General features: G+C 57.3%; 2 protein-coding genes across 21 annotated transcripts in view; one reads left to right on the forward strand and one right to left on the reverse strand.

Annotated features, from left to right (window-relative positions):
* Positions 1-3,851: 3,851 nt before the first annotated feature.
* TMEM200B (transmembrane protein 200B) lies at positions 3,852-10,142 on the forward strand. Of its 4 annotated transcripts, none has more exons than XM_073903059.1 (2): positions 3,852-4,144; positions 7,804-10,142. In XM_073903059.1, exon 2 carries the CDS (start codon positions 7,824-7,826, stop codon positions 8,745-8,747), a length of 924 nt encoding a protein of 307 aa, XP_073759160.1. In that variant the 5' UTR covers positions 3,852-4,144; positions 7,804-7,823; the 3' UTR covers positions 8,748-10,142. The 4 variants fall into 4 exon arrangements, with proteins under 4 accessions (XP_073759160.1, XP_025711826.1, XP_073759162.1 ...); XM_025856041.2 differs by lacking the exon at positions 3,852-4,144 and adding an exon at positions 5,737-5,837; XM_073903061.1 differs by lacking the exon at positions 3,852-4,144 and adding an exon at positions 7,163-7,303.
* A 1,353-nt stretch (positions 10,143-11,495) lies between these two features.
* EPB41 (erythrocyte membrane protein band 4.1) overlaps positions 11,496-17,048 on the reverse strand; it is a 203,040-nt gene continuing 197,487 nt past the window's right edge. For all 17 annotated transcript variants that reach the window (XM_073903077.1, XM_073903069.1, XM_073903072.1 and 14 more), the window contains 3 exons: positions 16,477-16,557; positions 13,265-13,369; positions 11,496-12,808 (listed from right to left, as the gene is read on the reverse strand). In XM_073903077.1, coding sequence (XP_073759178.1) covers positions 13,271-13,369; positions 16,477-16,557 — 180 coding nt within the window. In that variant the 3' untranslated portion in view covers positions 11,496-12,808; positions 13,265-13,270. The remainder of the gene's footprint in view (positions 12,809-13,264; positions 13,370-16,476; positions 16,558-17,048) is intronic.

Here is a 17,048-nt window from a genome sequence, read left to right on the forward strand (position 1 = left end):
GCTGCCAACTCCCGGGCTCCCTTGCCCTCGCCGACCTGCCCTGGAGGATTCTCACCTTGACTCCCAGGCTCCAGAGGGGTCAGCCTCTGCTCCCCCACTGCCTCATCACCAGTGTGATTTGTCACCAAACGGAGGAGCCCCATCCCCGGTGGTATCTAGCAAGCACTCCTAGTTGTCTCCCAATGCATTTCCCAGCCTCCCTTGGGGCTGGGTGTGGCCCACAACCTTGTTCTGACCAATGGGAAGGGAGCATTCTGGACGTGTGCATGCGGGGCTGTGCCTTTTTAAGGGGTGGGGAGCACAGTCCCCTTTCCCAGCCCCGTTCTCCCTGGCCGGTACTCAGACTCGGGGAGGGGGGATAGTGAGCATCTTCAAGCACGAAGACAAGGTGGGTGCCACACCTCAGGAATGGCAGAGCAACAAGATGGAAGGAGCCTGGGTCCTTAACCACCCACTTCATGTTCCCAGTGCTTCTGGGATTGGGGGGCTTACAGCATCTCTCCATTCTACAGAGCATGGAAAAGAGGGCTCAGGAAGACAGAACCATCTTCACTGGGTCACACAGCCCGTAAGTGGCCCGGCCACAGGTCAAGCCTTAGTCATGGACTGCTAAGTCTGGGCTCTTCTCAAAATCACTTCCTTCATTCCTGCCTCGAGGGTCCCAGGGGAGGGGGCAAAGCAAGAGAGCTGGGAAGGGTCAGGGTGGGAGGGGGCCAGAGCAGCCGGCTTCAGGCACAGAACCAGAGGAGGAGGCAGTGGGAATGGGGAGGCAGCGGGCTGCTGTTCTTTCCCAGGACCACCAGAGCCCATCTGCAGGGGGCAAGCCTCCCCAGCGCCATACCTGCCCCTGGGTGGGCCTGGGGCTCCATGTCCCGCACCTTCTCTCTGTGCTCAAGAAACTATTACAGGTGCCACGCTCACAATTTGTGAAGTCCTTCCCCAGGTACATATGGATCAGGCTACTCCCCTGCTTTAAAACCTCCCATGGCTCCCAGTGCCAGAGGGCTGAGCCCTACACCCCAAGCCTGGTGTTTGAGGAGGCCTGTGATCAGGCCCTGAGCCCTTCATCCCATTCCCCGCTCCCTCTCCAGCACCTGCCCCCCACCCATGCTTCCAGGCTGTCCACCTGCTATTCCTGCTGCCTGGAATATCCTCCCCCTCTGTAGCCTGGGTAACTTTGCCGACCCTGAGACCCAGCAGGAAGGCCCCCTCCTCCATGAAGTCCTCCCTGCTGCCTGCCCCCCACATGGAGTCGGCTGTCACTTCCTCAGCTTTTGGTGGATGCTCTGTTCACTTCACCCCCTGACTCATCTGGATGGGGCCCAGGGCTGGCTCCTCTCTGGTCCCCAGAGCAGGTGGCTGAAGGGATACTAGCCTCATTTTCACATTATATAGGAGAGGAAACTGATGGACAAGAGCCAGTCAAAGACCAGAAAAGCTCCAGTGCCACCGTGTTTCCTGCGGAGCCCCCTCCTCATTAGAGGCTTTGCCCGCCTGCTGCCATTGTCCCTGCTTTGCAGAGGAGAAAACAGAGCCATAAGGGGTGAACTGACTTGGCCACGGTTGCAGGGCTAGTGGGACGTAGTGTAATATTGCATGGGTGACAAGGGGTGATAGTGTCACCTCCCTCTCAGGGTTGTCTTGCACACTTAGGAAGGTAACAGGTATGAAGGGGCTGGTAGCCAGGGGGAGCTTGACAAGATGGCGACTTCCTATCGTCATCCCTCCCCTAGGGACTCAGGCAGGAGGCTGGCTTTGCTCTGTTCCCCCAGGAGGGTCTCATCTCCTTGGCCTTCCCAGTGTCACCCAGGCTGTGCTCCTTCTCTTCTCTGGGCTTGGAAGAGCAATGGAGATGGGGAGCTCATTCTTCTCAGGAGCTTTGCCAGTGGCACAGAGATACCAGGGAAGCCATTGCCCAGCTCAGAGCTTCCAGGGGTGGGGGGATGGACTTGGGGTTCCCATCCCAGCAACCCCTGAAGCCTGAGCCCGGGGTGGGGACCTGTAACTGTGGGGCCTGAAGCCCAGCTCTGTCATTCACAGGCTGGGTCACCCTGGTCTAATCACCGTGCCTCTCTGGGCATTGGTTTCTGCCCCTATAAAATGGGGCATTGGCCCTGGGGTTCTGGATTCTACTTGCCAATCATTTCTTATTGAATCGGCCCACCAGTTCTTCCTGTGAAGGACCCATTCCAGAGGCAGGAGCACGGAGGGATTCCTGTCATGTGCCCGGACTCACCCAGTGATTGAGCAGTAGCATCAAAACTGGGTCTTGGAGCCCCCGTGCTCTCTCCTCTCCTTCTTAGTTGACGCTGTGGTCTTGCTGGGCTGGGGCCCCATGGGCATTCAGCTGTGTCCTCTAAGTGCTTCTGGGACGGCCCAGAGACAAGGATGGTTTTAGACACCCCTGGGGCTCAGGCAGGAAATCTGGGGCAGCCTGGACCCAGCCAGCAGGGTTGTTCCTAAACTGGAGATGAGAGAAGATGAGTTCCCTGGGCCTGGCTCTTCTGTGGCCCCGGGTGGGGCTGTGACAGGCAGGACATGACAGCTGCTCCCTCCCCATCGTGGCTTTCAGAGAGGACAGGGAGCCTCAAGGAGGCAGGGACCTCAGGGTCCCTGTGTCCCGTTCCCTGCCGCCCCCCCCCCCGCCCCGGGAGAAGCTTGGGGTGGAAATGCTGACCACCTTGGCCTCAGGGGACACCTTGCCCAGGCCCCTCCTGGTGCAGAAGTAAAGGAGTCCAGGTCACACAGAGGCAGATCCAGGAGGGAACCGATGTCCCTGTACTAAGGCCACTGGCTTCCCACACATCTGCCATGGCGCTCCCTCTGTGGAGGGGGAGAGCACTTAGCAGCCTGGCTGTGTGTCTGCGCGGCCTCTCTGAGGCGCTTTCCGCTTCTGTAAACTAGGCCTATCACAGGCCTCCCAGAGTTCTCGAGAGAATCAAGTGGGCTTATGTTGAGGGAAAGAGGGCCCTTTTCTCACTACCACTCCAGATGACCCCAGGGAAGGTTTCTCCAACTCCCAAATACCGGCTTCTGTGCCCCAAACCCCGGGGTCAGAGGAGGGACCAGCTGTTCGGTGGGCAGCCACTTCGTGCCAGATCAGAACATCTGTGCTCTCACCTAAGCTTCAAAGGCACCGGGAGGTTAAGTATCAGTCCCCGCTTTTTGTGCAGATGGGGAAACAGACTCGGAGCTGAGTCCTTTCCTGCTGTCTGGGCTGGACCCCCAGGGTGGGGGAGACACAGGTCAGTGGAGGGCCAGGGCTCAGGGAGGGGCAGGACAGACCCAGTCCTCCCCTCAGAGGGGACACAGGATCTAGGCGCAAATCCCAAACACGGATTTCAGTTCTGTGAGCAGAGCAAAGGAGAGCTCGGGGCAGGGTGTATAATGGCCGGGTGGGGAGGGGCGAGGCTGAAGAGCCCTGGGGGCCCAGGGGAGGTGCAGATAAGGTCTGAAGGACCGGAAAGAACCAAGGGGATGATGGGGAGTGGGAGTTCCTGCCAAGCCCCAAGGCCAGAGCACAAATATGGGGATGAGAACAAGTTCAGCTACCAGGGGAGGGAGGGGGGGGGGCAGGAGCCAGTGTGTGCGGACGGGAAGGGATTTTAAGCTCCATTCGGACAGCGCTCGGGAGCCACTGAGGGTTTTAAGCAGAGTGAGTGGGTGGTTTAGGTCCAGGGGAGAAGGCAGCTAATTGGGGATCCAAAGAGGATGCACAGGGCTTGGGAGATTGGCGGGTATGGGGGAGAGGAAGGAGCCTAGGTGACACCCCCTCCCCCCGCCGTGTTCGTGGCCCTCTGGTGGGCAGTGGGGTCTTTCACAGGGCGGGGAACAGGAGGAGTAGGAATGGGCCATGATCGCTCGGAGCAGGGACCCTTCTGGGGAGGTGTCTGGTTGCTGAAAGTGAGGCTGGGCTTGTGGGCCCAGCCCCGCGGAGCCCCAACGTCAGGGGAGGGCAGAGGCGGCCCAGAGGAAGAAAAGTCGGGAGGGGCAGGCAGAGCAAGCGGTAAAGGCCAGGGCCGGTGGCGTCGCAAGGACAAAGACGGGAGACTGTCCGCGCTTTGGCCTCGAGGTGGTGTCCCCAGGAAAAGCAGCCACGGGGGACAGGGCCGCAGACGACGTCGGGTGGGGCGTCGAGCGAGCGGTAGGTGGGCGTGCCCGAGGGCCGGGTGGGGGGCGTAGAGGGGTCGATGTGCGGGAATGGAAGTCGACTGGGGGTCTCGAGCAAAGGAGGTGGCAGGAGGGGACAGGAAGGAGGCCACCGCCTCAGTGGAGCCTGAACCACAGCCCAGGCGCAGAGCGGAGGGACTTCTCTCTCGAGTTCAGGCCGCAGGAGCTTTCAGCCCCACGCGGGGGCAGGAAGGCAACCCCGGCCTGGCTCTCCGACCCTACACGACCCCCTGGCTCGGCCCCATCCGCTCCGCGGGAGGCCGGTAGCCTCACGGTCGGTCCCTCAGGAGGCTCCGCCACCAGGGGTGGCCTCGGTCGCTCCCAGGGATGCCTGTCCCCGAGGGCTGGGCAAGGAGCTCCCGGGGCGCTGAGGCCACCCCCGGTCTCCTCGGCCGAGCTGGGTTCGAGGCCTAGCCGCGCCGTGTGACCCCTGCGAGGTGGGGTGGCCCAGGCCGGCGACTTCCTCGAGCTCCCCTCTCCCCGCCCCGGGCGCACAGCCGGGTCTCATTACCGCCCCTCCCCCTCCCCCGCGGGCCGGGGGGTCTTGACGGCCGGGGGAGGGACGGGTTATAATCAATCCCAGGCCGGAAATTCCTCCCGAGGGGCCCGCGCTGCGAGGGCCCGGGGAGGGGGGGGGGCCGGCTCGGAGCCTGGCCGGCCGCCCGCGCCACCCCTCCTCCTCCTCCGAGCCCGCCCCCCGCATCATGGAAACTGGGCCGCCAGCCGACCCCCTCGCTCCTCTCCGCATTCCTGCCTCGGGGGGCGGGCGGGGCTCGAGAGCTGGGCGGCCCGGTCAGGCCCGCGGCGGGGGGCGCCCCCAGGGCCTCGGCGTTGGAGGCCGACGCCGCCTCCCCACTCCAGATGGGGCGCATCTTCTGAGGGAAGGCCGGCGGGACCCGTGACCCTCCGTTAGACTCACTCAGCTCTGAGAGGCGGCTCAGCCCCGCCGCCTCCACCCCTGCCGCGGGCTCCTATTCACTGAGCGCTCGCGGGGTTACCGGGGCTGCGCCCCGTGTCGGGTACCCGCCCCCAACGCTGGATTTTCGCCTCTTGTGAGGCGGACACCATTAAGCCCATTTTCCAGGTGAAGGCAGTGAGGATCATGGAGGGGAAAGGCTGGGGGGCGGGCGGAGCAGGGACCCGGCCGCCTCCTCCGGGGAGCAACCCGGACGGCGCGGGGCAGCAGTGGGCTCTCACAGACGCCCCCGCGAGTCCTCTCCCGGGCGCCTGGAATGAGGGGCTCAGACAGGCGCGGGAGGGCGTGCGGGCTTCGAAAATCCTGTCTGCGCGCTCGCTGCGGAGCCGGTCAGGGCTCTCCAGCTCCAGGTCTCAGTTTACCCACGTGGGAAGAGGTGGTCCTCCCAGGCCTCTGCGAACGACACAAACTGGGGACTCGGGCCCCCGGATCCTCCGAGTCACCAGGCGAGCACACAGCGCTTACCTGCGACCCTCAGACCCGAGCTGCTGCCTGCTTCCAGCGGTGGGGCCTGGCGGGGTGCTAGCCAGTCAGTCCCCTGGGCTCCCGGGGGGCGGGGCTTGGGCGGTGCCGGGCGGGGCCTGGGAAGGGGGCGGGGCCAGGGGGCCAGGACTCCGAGGAGACCGCGGCAGTTCCCCGAGCCGCGGCGGGCGGACTCGGATCAGGACCCGTCCCGGCGCGGCGGCGCCAGGTGAGCAAAACTAGGGCCCCGGGTTCGCCCTCCACTTTCCTCAACTTTTTGTTTGGCCCCTCCCTCCGGAAAGGCCCTGGGGGGCGGGAGCCCGGTCCGCCCTTTCCCCCGGGGCGGCGTGTGGGCGCGGGCGGAGGCGGGACCCCAGAGCGCCAGGGACCCGGCCCAGAGCAACTTCCCGCGGCCTGAGACCTTCCGACTGTGGCTCCAAGTTTCTGCCCCCCTGCGGTCCCAGCGTGGACTCACGCCCTCCAGAGTCGGGGTCTCTACGTGTGTGCCCGTCTCTCCGCACGCCTCCGCCTCCCTCCCCGCAGGGACGCGCGGGGGCTCCGGGCGACTTTTCCGGAGTTGGGGCTGGGGCACCAGTTCTGGCCTGGGGCGCGGTGGTCACTTCTGCGGTTTCGGGCTGGGGAAAAGGCTCCACATTCAGAGACGACCGGGGAACGGCCCTTGCCTCCTCCCAGGACGCTCCCGTAGCTGTGCCGGGAAGAGCACAGCGTTAGCTAGGGTCCGGAGGCCCGGCGTCGGGTCCCGGGGAGCCCCTTCCTCGTGTGACCCCGGCAGGGGGCTCTGCCTTCTCTGGGCCGCAGTTTCCATCTGTGACAATCAGGCTTTGGACGCCGTAGACTTTGCGGCTCCGTGCTAGGCCCTGGGCCTTTGGCACTTCTGTCGGAGGCAGGGATGGGGTGTCGTGCCTTGAGCTTCGGGGTGCGGATGGGGAGTGAGTCGGGTAGCAAGACCTTCTTCCTGGGGCCTCGGCACGGATTCCAGCGCTGAAGCTGTTTAGAAACCAGACTGGGGGAGTGAAGACGCACCACTGGACAGCGAGGTCCTAGCCCTCCTCCCCTGCGGTCCAGGGCGTCTGGACTGGGGCCCCCGTTTCCTCCTACACTGTACACCTCCCTTCCGTGGGGGCCACACCACACACAGCCCAGCTACTCCTCACCCGGCCCGGCTTCAGTTCTTAGGCCCCAGAACAGGAAGGGCTGAAGCCAGGCGGCCCAAACTGGGGCGGCCTGAGGTGCTGGGGCGGTGCTGCTCCGTCCGGGACGCGGGCCACTGAGGCCTCGGGTGGAGGAGGCCGGAAAGGAGGACAGGCGGCGGGAAAGGGGGATGATTCATCCCGAGGAGCTCGAATTGGAAACGCTGCAACCTGGGAACAGCCTTGCCCGGGCCGACGGGAGAGCTGGGGGGAGTTCTCCCCACAGGGCCCCCAGCCCAGCACCTGCAGCCCCCTGCCTCCTGCCCTGGCCACTGCCCGGCCGCTGGGGGAGGGGAGACCTCTTCTACGCGGAGTTGAAAGCCATCCTGGGCAAAGTCTGCCGCTGGTCTTGGTCAGAACGGTCTTCCCGGAGTCTAGCTCAAGTCTCTCCTGCTGCAGCTTCAGTGCAGGCTGAGGAGGTCTGAAGGAGGGGGCGGGCAGGAAAAGGCTGGAGTCAGTGACACCCTTTCCTTCCTCCGGTGCGGTATGTAAAGCGCAGTAGGGGGGAGGTGGGGCCCGCGAGCGACCCCAGCTGACCCGGGCGGTCTGAGTGCCCCCTCCCTCCTTTACTACGGTGCACCCGCGTGCGGGGGTGAGGTCGATCCCGGGCGGGACTTACCCTGGAGACGCCACTGCCGGGGGCCCGCACACCTCCCGAGACCCGGGGTCGGCGGGCTGGCGAAAAGGGTGCAGGCGGCCGGAGCCCCGCAGCTGCGGATGCGCCAGGTAGCGGTCCGCGCCCCCCTCCCTCCTCTCCGCCCGCGGGTCTGGCCAAGTCCGGCTTCTGCCGCGCGTCCCTGGCTCGGAGCTCCGCTGCGGAAAACCCGAGCGGGGGCGGCTCCCCGCCTCGAGGCCGGGGAAAATCCGGGGGTGGCCGCCAGGGATCTCCAAGCGGCCTGGGCGAGGCAGCCGGATCTTGCCTCCCAATCTGGCGCTCTGACCCAAGGCCCGTCGGTTCAGTCCTTGCCTCCCATCTCTCCGCAGAGCGCCCAGACGACGGCGAGATGACATCCGGGAGCCCTGGAGACTGCGGGGAGGTGCGGAGGAGCCCGGAGGGCCGCGTCTCTCGCCTGGGCCGCCGCCTGGGCCGCCGCCGGCGCCCGCGCTCCCCGCCCGAGCCTCTGCGGGTGCGGGCACGGCTGCGGCTGCGCTCGCCGTCGGGGGCGTTCGCGGCGCTGGGGGCGCTCGTGGTCCTGGTGGGCATGGGCATCGCTGTGGCCGGCTACTGGCCGCACCGCGCCGGGGTCCCAGGGCCGCGCGCTGCCAATGCCAGCGCGCCCCCCCTGAGCGAGCTGCGACGCGAGGGTCGCGGCGCCGGCCGGGGCCACGGCCCGCACGAGCGGCTGCGGCTCCTTGGGCCCGTGGTCATGGGCGTCGGCCTGTTTGTGTTCATCTGCGCCAACACGCTGCTCTACGAGAACCGCGACCTGGAGACGCGACGGCTTCGCCAGGGGGTGCTGCGGGCTCAGGCGCTCCGGCCCCCTGACGGCCCCGGCTGGGACTGCGCCCTCCTCCCCAGCCCCGGACCCAGGACTCCCGGAGCCATGGGCTGCACAGAGCCAGAAAGTTGGGACCTGTCCCCGCGTCGGGGTACCTCACCCGTCCCATCAGTGCGGAGTCTGCGTTCAGAGCCTGCTAATCCTCGCTTGGGGTTACCTGCCCTGCTCAACAGTTACCCGCTGAAGGGCCCGGGGCTGCCCCCACCCTGGGGTCCACGGACCCAGACTGGCCATGTGATTATCACCGTGCAGCCCTCTGGTTCCTGCATTGAACATTCCAAGTCTCTGGATCTGGGCCTCGGGGAGCTCCTGCTTGGGGCCCCAGCGGCTCGAGACTGTGCTCACCGGAGCTGGCCACGGCTGGACCGCATCAGTCTGGGGGGTTATGCCAAGTTGGAAGGAGGAGGGAACTTGGGAGCGCGGGTTTGAAGAGCAGGAGACAGCCTGCTAAGAGGGCTGCAGCATGGACCGTGGTAACAGGACCAGAAGTCCCAAAGTCTAGTAGATGCATCAGTCACTTCCCAGACCGGAGACGGATGCTCTGGCCCCAGCAGCTGCTAAGGCATCCTGACTTGCATGTCGGCAGAGAAATGCCAACTGCACAAGGGTTCAATCAGCTGGAGTGAATGTTTTCATGTGGAGTCTGGAGACCAGCATGACTCGGCCTCGGGAACTCTTTAACCCTCCAAAAGTGGCCTTAGCCTTGGACAGGTACCTGAGGCAGCTGGAGGTCCAGGTCAGGGTGATTGGGAGATACAGCAGGTGTCTCGGCAGATCCAAAGTGGTGGGCAAGGACCCCTAAGACTTGTAAGGTAGGTTGGCTGGTATGTTACAGGCTGGGCCAGGCTCCCTCCACGGTAGTACCGGTTGTGGGGTTAGGGGAGATGGGCAATGGGGTAGAGTTGAGACCCTCCACTGCCATCTGGGATGGGGGCTGAGGCATTAACTCCCACCACCTCAGCCCCTCTCTCCCCTCAGCCATGCAGGGTACACCCCCTAGGGCTACACTACTGCCAAAGCCTTCCTCCGGAGGGTCCGGCCCCTCCCTGAACAGGTCTGAGAAGCCCCCTTCTCTCCTTCGTCATGGCCTGTGCTGCAAAATCTCCCCCAACTGGCAAAAAGCATCTGCCAGTTCTCCTTTTATACAGCGTTGAAGCTGCACTTCGGCCAATGTGGGTAGCTTAATTTAGAAAAGGGTCTTTTCTAGGGTCAAAAATTTGAGTCTCCCTTACCCATGTGGAACTTTTCCCAGACTGCTGGTAGGAGAAGAGAACTTTAAAAGTTGATCAATTGTCACACATTCAGTTCTATTTTTGTTTTTGTTTTTTTAGTTTATTGAAAAATGCAATACAAGAAGCAAGACCAAACACGTATCTAAACACTACACCACTTCTCTTACTACAAAAGGCCAAAACAGCAGACCTAATTATTGCCTTTTTAATCTAAGGATCTTGCCAATTTGATTCTGCTGCCATAGTTCCTATTTTGTCAAGAAATGTAAACAACTACTTGACATGATTCATAATTTTAAAAAAATTTACAAAGCTCCTTCATTTTTGTCACCAAAATAATACATTTCAGAAAGATTTGTAAAAACCACCAGCCTGGGGCTGAGATCCTGGGCAGATCTTTCCCAGGAGCATTCCTTGGTGTCAGTCAGGCCTTAGCTCTGGTTCTACTTCCCAGGGCGGCTGGGGCCCCTCCCCCTCAGCTGCCTGCAGAACATGCGATGGGTGGGCCTGGGCAGGCGGGCGTGGAGGCTCCGAGAGGTCCCTGCACCCAGGTTCTGTGGGCCCTTGGCTTTTTAGGTCCTGCTTGGCGGGTGGGCGGGCGGGTGGGTGGGTGGCAGAGACCTCGTGTGGCTTGGAGGAAGTCTTCTCAAGTGAAATAAAAATAAAATTGCAGTGAGAGTTGTCACTGTGGTGTGTCTGAGTCACTTCAGGAAAACGGCTGCCAAGTCTCTGACCCTGGAAATGAAGCTCTCTCCTCCCCTCTTCACCATTTCCACCTGGACAGAATCTGTTTTTCTTCACACACACACACACACACACACACACACACACACACACACACACAAATGCACACACAACTGCAGGAAGAAAAAAAAATCCAAACAGTTGTCAAACCCCCACATCTGTTCCCAGAGCGGGAGGACAGGGGAAGAGTCTTGGAAGGACACCCTCTTCCTAGCTTGTCCAAATCTGTGGCTTCTCAGCGCTGGAAGGGCATTTGAGATCTTCTGGCCCAACTTAGAGTGAAGGAAGCAGAGACAAGCACGGTGAGCTGGTGACAGAGTCGAGGGGGCGTGCAGGCCCCCGTCAGCGGTGTGGACAGCAAGAACTCAGTGGGCCCGGTTTGTGACGCTCACGCTGGGCCCGCTTCCTCACCCCCACCCTCTTCATTCCACAGCTGTCCGCTTTGGGAGCTGGTAGCTCTTTGAGCAGGACAACCACTGGAAAGCAAGCTCCTGTCACACGCTGTTTGATGTGAGCTGGACTCCCAACCTCATTACCACTCCTGGCAGCACGGCCCAGGCTTAGGCACCAACAAGCAAGCCCCACCATTTCCGACCCTATGCCCACAGGCCAGAAGTCTGCTCCTGAGACAGGATGATCCTTTCCCCCAGGCCAGTCTCGCGCCCCACCTGAGCTCTTCCTGTCCCTCTCCAGAGAGAGCTGCCTCGTGGTTAGTAGCAGGCTCACAGAAGTACTAAACGAAAAATGCACAAAATGCACACATCTGAAATCAGTTCAAACCAACTGAGTCTGTCTAAAACAAGACTCAGCCAGTCTTTGGACACATGTGGCTGGCTCCCACTGTGGGGAGCAGAGGTTTTAGACTTTTCTCTCTCGCTCACGGCTCTTGAGCCCCCAGAGACTGCTGAATGTGACCTGCCGTCTATTCTCATGAAGTCCACCTCTGTCCCACCATACGATTCTAAGAACTTCCAGGCAGATGTGTTTGTGGGAAGCCAGCTGGAAGATTAGAGAAGCACTACTGAATAAAAATGCCCCCAGATCTACCAAGAATGGTGGAATTGGGCTCATCAGTCAGTCCCATTTTCAAAACCAAGCAAAAAAAAAAAAAAAAAAAAAAAAAAAGAAGAAAAAAAAACCCACCACCACCAAAAAAAAAAAGACAACACCGGCCAAAAAACCAAACCTGTTTAAAAAGAAAAAAAAAAAAAAAAAAAAAAAAAAAAAATTAGAAGTAAAATAAACCCACAACCACCACAAAAATCAAGCCTACAACACCCGACAGACCTCAGATGGTGAGTGGGAATGAGCAGAGCTGGTGTTTGTGCTCCCTGTCACGTGGGGTTTTGTGGGAAGGATGGCCCCTAAAAGTCAATTCTCTTGCTCCAGAAGGGTGTCTGCAGGCAGGTACTGGTCAGGAGAAGAAAGGTCAAGGAACACAGCCTCCTCTCCGAGTCACATTTCTGGTCATCCCACGATTAAAGAAAAAGGCCCAGGGTCGGTCACCTGGAAATACTTTTTAGCGGGATCTGACTGAGGTAAACTCAGCCATTCCCCTGTGTGAAGTGCACATTCCCAGAACTAGAAAACCTCTTTTTTTTTTTTTTTTTAACTTCATCAACTTTCCTTGCCCAAATCACTACAAAAAATGTGCCATTAGAGCTTTTGGCCAAAAGTGCCTATTTTTGTGTGAGTTTTGGTCTCCTGAGATGGGAAGTGGGGGGAGAACTTAGCAGAGCCACTGCTTCTGATGAGGTAAAAGGGGAAGGAGGGCAGAAAGGTGAAGGCCACAGATTTGTTCAGTTCAAACATTCACAGTATCAGATATATCTGAAACAACTTCTCACGTCTTTGATCTAAAGAAGCTCCAAAAAGAACGAACAGGAGGAAAGAAGGAAAAACAATACTACATTCTTAGCAGAGATCTCTGCCTCACCAAAACCACCCTCAACAGAAGGGCAGGGATGTCTCCCTGGGGTCTGCGGATCAGGACAGGTGCCCTGCCTCACATGGTAAAGTCACATCGTTGGCTCTGAGAAAGGGCTGGTTCATGAAGTTTCTGCTGACGTCGAAAGGGTATAAAACTAGGGGAGGAGCAGGGACGCCCCATTAAGCTGGCTTTGGCCCCCAACACAGCTGACAGAGTCTCTGGAGGATTTCCTCAAGAATTCTGTAGACCTGTCAGTATCTGGGTTGGAAATAAATGGGGAGAGGCTAGGTTGAAGGGGTTACAAACCACCGCATAAAAAAACAAAAAGCTCTTTAAAAACAGTCCATAGAGTGAAAAGTTGAACAATTTCTGGTATCACAATATAGAAAAAGGTATTAAAAGAATCAGCAATGTCTAGAAGACTCTCTCAGTATAAACTCCAAATAGAAAACGAAATTAATTTTCTGGTGGTTTAGAGTAATTGTGAAAGCCTGATGTCTTGACTATTGCAGGTAAGCTTCTTTATCATTTTGCTGGTTTTCTCTTGGGTGGGAGACAGGCAGGGAGTTGGGGTAGGATAGTTCCTAAGAGGAAAGAAGGCAAACTTTTTAAATCCTGTAAAGGGAGACAGCCACCCAGTCCCAGGTGCCAAGCAGGCCCTGAGCAGTTGTACTGAGGAGCCCAGGCCCCCTGGTGATTGATGGCTTGAGTCACTTGTAAACTACTTCTAGGCGTAAATTTATCTGGATTCCTGGCTCCCCAAAAGCAGCTACCTGCTTCCAATTTTCGAGTCTGGCCTCCGAGCTTCAGCCCTCTCTCCTCTATGCCCCAAGCCCCCATTTCTAGACCACTAGGTTCTGCTTTTCTTGGTTTTGTTCTCCTCTGGCCCTCTCAGGTTTGGACTCAAGAGATACCTGTGACAGCAGAGAGCCTTCACTTAGGTTAAGTCCCAGCGTGGACACCTCTGGGCGCTGTTCCTATTCAGGGCTCTCTGAGGCTGGGACAGTGAACGCCCTCCCCCCACCAAGAATAGCCCTTACCTGAGGTCATTCCTCAGAGATTTCAGTCTCCTGATGGACGACCACCTTGGTCACTGACATGTCTGGGTGCTGCTCCTTTGCCTCCTTGATGGCCTGTACAAGGACCTGAGAAAGACAGAAACCATGCCCGTGAAGCAGAGAGCAGCCTGACTGGTGAAGGAAGGCAGGGGTCTCAGGTTATCATTTCTCTGGCAAATTCAATCTTTCTGTCTGCGCTACCAAGGCAGCATTTAGGCTAAGCGAGTTGATAACAGCCTTCCTTCCCCTATCCTGAAGAGGGAGGCTCTTGGACTGAAAACACAGAGACAAGGAAGGCTAGAGTTGTCTTTATTTTTTTTTTTAAAGATTTTATTTATTTATTTGAGAGAGAGAGCACATGAGAGGGGGGAGGGCCAGAGGGAGAAGCAGACTCCCCGCAGAGCAGGGAGCCCGACGTGGGACTCGATCCCGGGACTCCAGGATCATGACCTGAGCTGAAGGCAGTCGCTTAACCAACTGAGCCACCCAGGCGCCCTAGAGTTGTCTTTAAGCAGACATATTTTATCTTGCCAAACAGGTTAGCCCAGCAATCATAAAGGGACTTCAGGAGTGATAGCTGTACCTGCTGGGTGGGTTTGAGAGGATTCACTCAAGAAGTGAGCCTGAAGGACAAAGCAAAATCTGTGTTCAACGTAGGGTCACCGGGAAGTTCAGAACAGAAGAGGGAACTAAAGAAGCATGCTACAAAAAGGAAGAGATCTCTTTGGCTAAGAGGGAGGGAAGTAAGTGAGGAAGTGGGGGACGGCCTATTACATGCCATGCACTGGCCTAGGCACATTATTATTACTATATACTTGATCTTCATCTTTTCACTTTATTTTATTTTTAAAGATTTTACTTACTTATTTGACAGAGAGAGAGCACAAGCAGGGGGAGCAGCCAAGGGAGAGGGAGAAGCAGGCTCCTCACTGAGCAGGGAGCCCGATGCGGGACTCCATCCCAAGACCCAGGGATCATGACCTGAGCCGAAGGCAGACGCCTAACCAACTGAGCCACCTCTTCAGAACAACTAAATGAATTAGGGTAGTAGCACTGTTACCATTTTTTTTTTTTTAAAGTAAGCTCTGTGCCCAATGTGGGGCTCAAACTCATGACCCCGAGATGAAGAATCAGGGGCTCCACCGACTGAGCCAGCCAGGCGCCCCTCATTGTTTCCATTTTATAGACAAGGAAACTGAGGTTCAGTGGGTAAATAAAGTGGTTAATGTTTCACAGCTAGTAAGTAATGCAGCAGGGATTTTAACTTAAATCTATAAGGCTTTCTTCTTCACTACACTGTCCTTTAGTTTCGGGGAGCCCCTGTATTAACACCTGGAGGAGTTTCGATCATTTCAGAAAAGCTAAATGATGCCGAGGGAAAGTGAGAGCAGTGACACCACTTCTCTCATTGTGCAGCAAGTCTCTGAGCCTCAAGCTCACAGCACCAAGGTGGAAGAGCCTTTGGGAATGGTGACATGGGGATTCTAGCTAGGTCTGACCACCTGACTGTTGACCCTGGCTCTAAAGAACTACTTCTAGTAGGGAAATTCCTCTTTCGGTCTCTTGACTCCATGAAAGCCATTCTTAGAAGTGCCACCTCTATAGGCCCCTAGTCATTGTCCCTGATCCTTTTTGCCCACCCCACCAATCGTGGGTCAAGGCCCAGCCCAAGCCCTCTCTTTGATTACTCTGGCCTACACCGATCTCTCAATGAAAGCCTGCACCACACAACTTCTTGACTAAGTGCCTCTCCACCCATCCACAGTATGCCACCTCTTAGCCCTTCCATGTAGCCCTCATACCCAGGAGAACTGAGGGACATAGCAGCATCTCTGAGCTATCAAGTGTGTTTGTCACAACCACCCTGAAAGAAACCTATGATTATCTTAATTTTACAGGTGGCAAAACTACAGCTCAGAGAAGTAAAATAACTTGCTCAAGGGCACACAACCAGTAAGTTGCGGCATCAAGAGTCAACCCAAGGCTGTCTCACTCTAAACCCAAACACCTTCCGGTCCCACAGCTCTTGCTGTCCAGCACCGACTGAGCACACAGTTGGGGCTCAAATCAACCAGACCAAGTAGGTGGGTGCAGGCTGGTAGCACAGCAGGATCTACTTAGCTGGGGGCTAACAGGCTGCACTTGGGCTTTTCAGCCTTGTTGCCGGGACCCTGAGCCTGAGTTCTCAGCTGGGAGTCTCAACCCTGCTACCAAGGGAACCGCCAGCAGTGCGGCTCAGGCTTCCTTTTTTTTTTTTTTTTTTTTAGGCACTCAACGTATCAGCATAAAGGCCACGGAATTATTGCTCCAGCACTGCTGTCAATGATTCCAGAAGCATTTGCATGCAGTCCCTCCACCCCCTCTTCTCTGCAGCTTTACTGTTCCAACCTCATCCAGCAGAGAACTGGGAGCATTAATCCTGACCTTATTATTTGCTAATTGCTTGCAGCACACAATTAGCACCTAATTAATATAGAAACAGAGAATTTGAGTGCTCAGAAGGGCCCAGAAATTATCTAGATCAACCTACTCTCTTTTAGGAGACAATAAAGAATCAGAGGTAGCGTGGTTTGCCCAAGGTCACACAGTAAGCTAGTGACAGATGTAGAACAGACTTGAAGTCAAGGCTCCTGTTCGCAGGCAGTCCACCTCACTCTGCTTCCCTCACCCCCTCTGCCACTACAGCCCTCTGCGGACAAGGATCACCCCTTCCTTCTGTCTTGCTATCTTCTTCTGTCTCCAGCACAGGTTGAGGTACACACTATCCCCTGAACAGCAACGGCTCCACCCACCCAGAGCCTACCATGTCCCTCACACCATACATCCCATATCCCACGACTCTCACAACCACCTCGAGGGGAAGTTGACATAACGCCCATCTTAAAGATGGGGAAACAGAGGCCTAGGAAGTTAAGAGCTAGAATATGGGGAGACCTAGGATTTGAACCCAAGCCTTTTGAGTCTAAGGCCCATGTTCTTTCTATTACACTTCACGCTCCCCCCACCTGCAGCCCCCATCCCACAGGCCTCCGTGGTCTGATTCCCTTCATCCCTCTCATTTAGGCGCTAGAGTAGCCCAGGGGGTCCCTGGGGATGAAGCTGGCAGAGGTGTCTTCTGAAAGCCAACTCCTATATCCATCCATCTTCCTTCCCAGGGACCTCTTCCATGCCCAGAATCCCCTCGGCAGTCCCACCTGATCATGGTCAATATCGGCATCTCCTGTGATCACAATTCTCTTCTCAATCCGGGTCTCTGAAATCCCACCTTTTACAGTCTGAAACCAAAGAGAGGTGGTCACATGAGAAAGAAAGGAAAGAAGGAAGGGGGGCGGGGAACAATAAAAGATTATTCTGAAAGCTCTACTCCAAAATTTCACCTGCTGCTGGGTGCTGTCTAGAATAGCTTTCTTACCCACTTGTCCAAACTCTTGGCTGCACCTGCTAAAATGAGCACACCTCTATTTCCGTAGATTGCTAAAATCTTTAATAAGCAAAATGGAAAGTCACAAATCTCTATTTTTCCCTTTTTCTTCCTCCCAAACATCACAGAAATTCAGTGAGTAAACAAAACAGACAGGTGTTTCTTTCTGCTCTTTTCCTGTACATTTTGATTATTTTCAAGAGGAAACTCAGAAGACTATGATGCAGCTTGAAACTGGGCTCTTTATTTTCAAGCACTTTCATATCATTGATATCAAAAGATCCTCAAGTAATCCCCTCAGGGTGGGTAGGTTTCCCTAATTGACAGATGAGGATAACCAAGGTC

Source organism: Callorhinus ursinus, unplaced genomic scaffold (genome assembly GCF_003265705.2).
Source record: "Callorhinus ursinus isolate GAN/ISIS: 27379988/994484 unplaced genomic scaffold, GSC_fseal_2.0 scaffold18, whole genome shotgun sequence".
Classification (NCBI taxonomy): domain Eukaryota; kingdom Metazoa; phylum Chordata; class Mammalia; order Carnivora; family Otariidae; genus Callorhinus; species Callorhinus ursinus.

Excerpts from the sequence above, each read along its gene's own strand:
- TMEM200B (XM_073903059.1), top strand. The coding sequence starts at position 7,824 with ATGACATCCGGGAGCCCTGGAGACTGCGGGGAGGTGCGGAGGAGCCCG.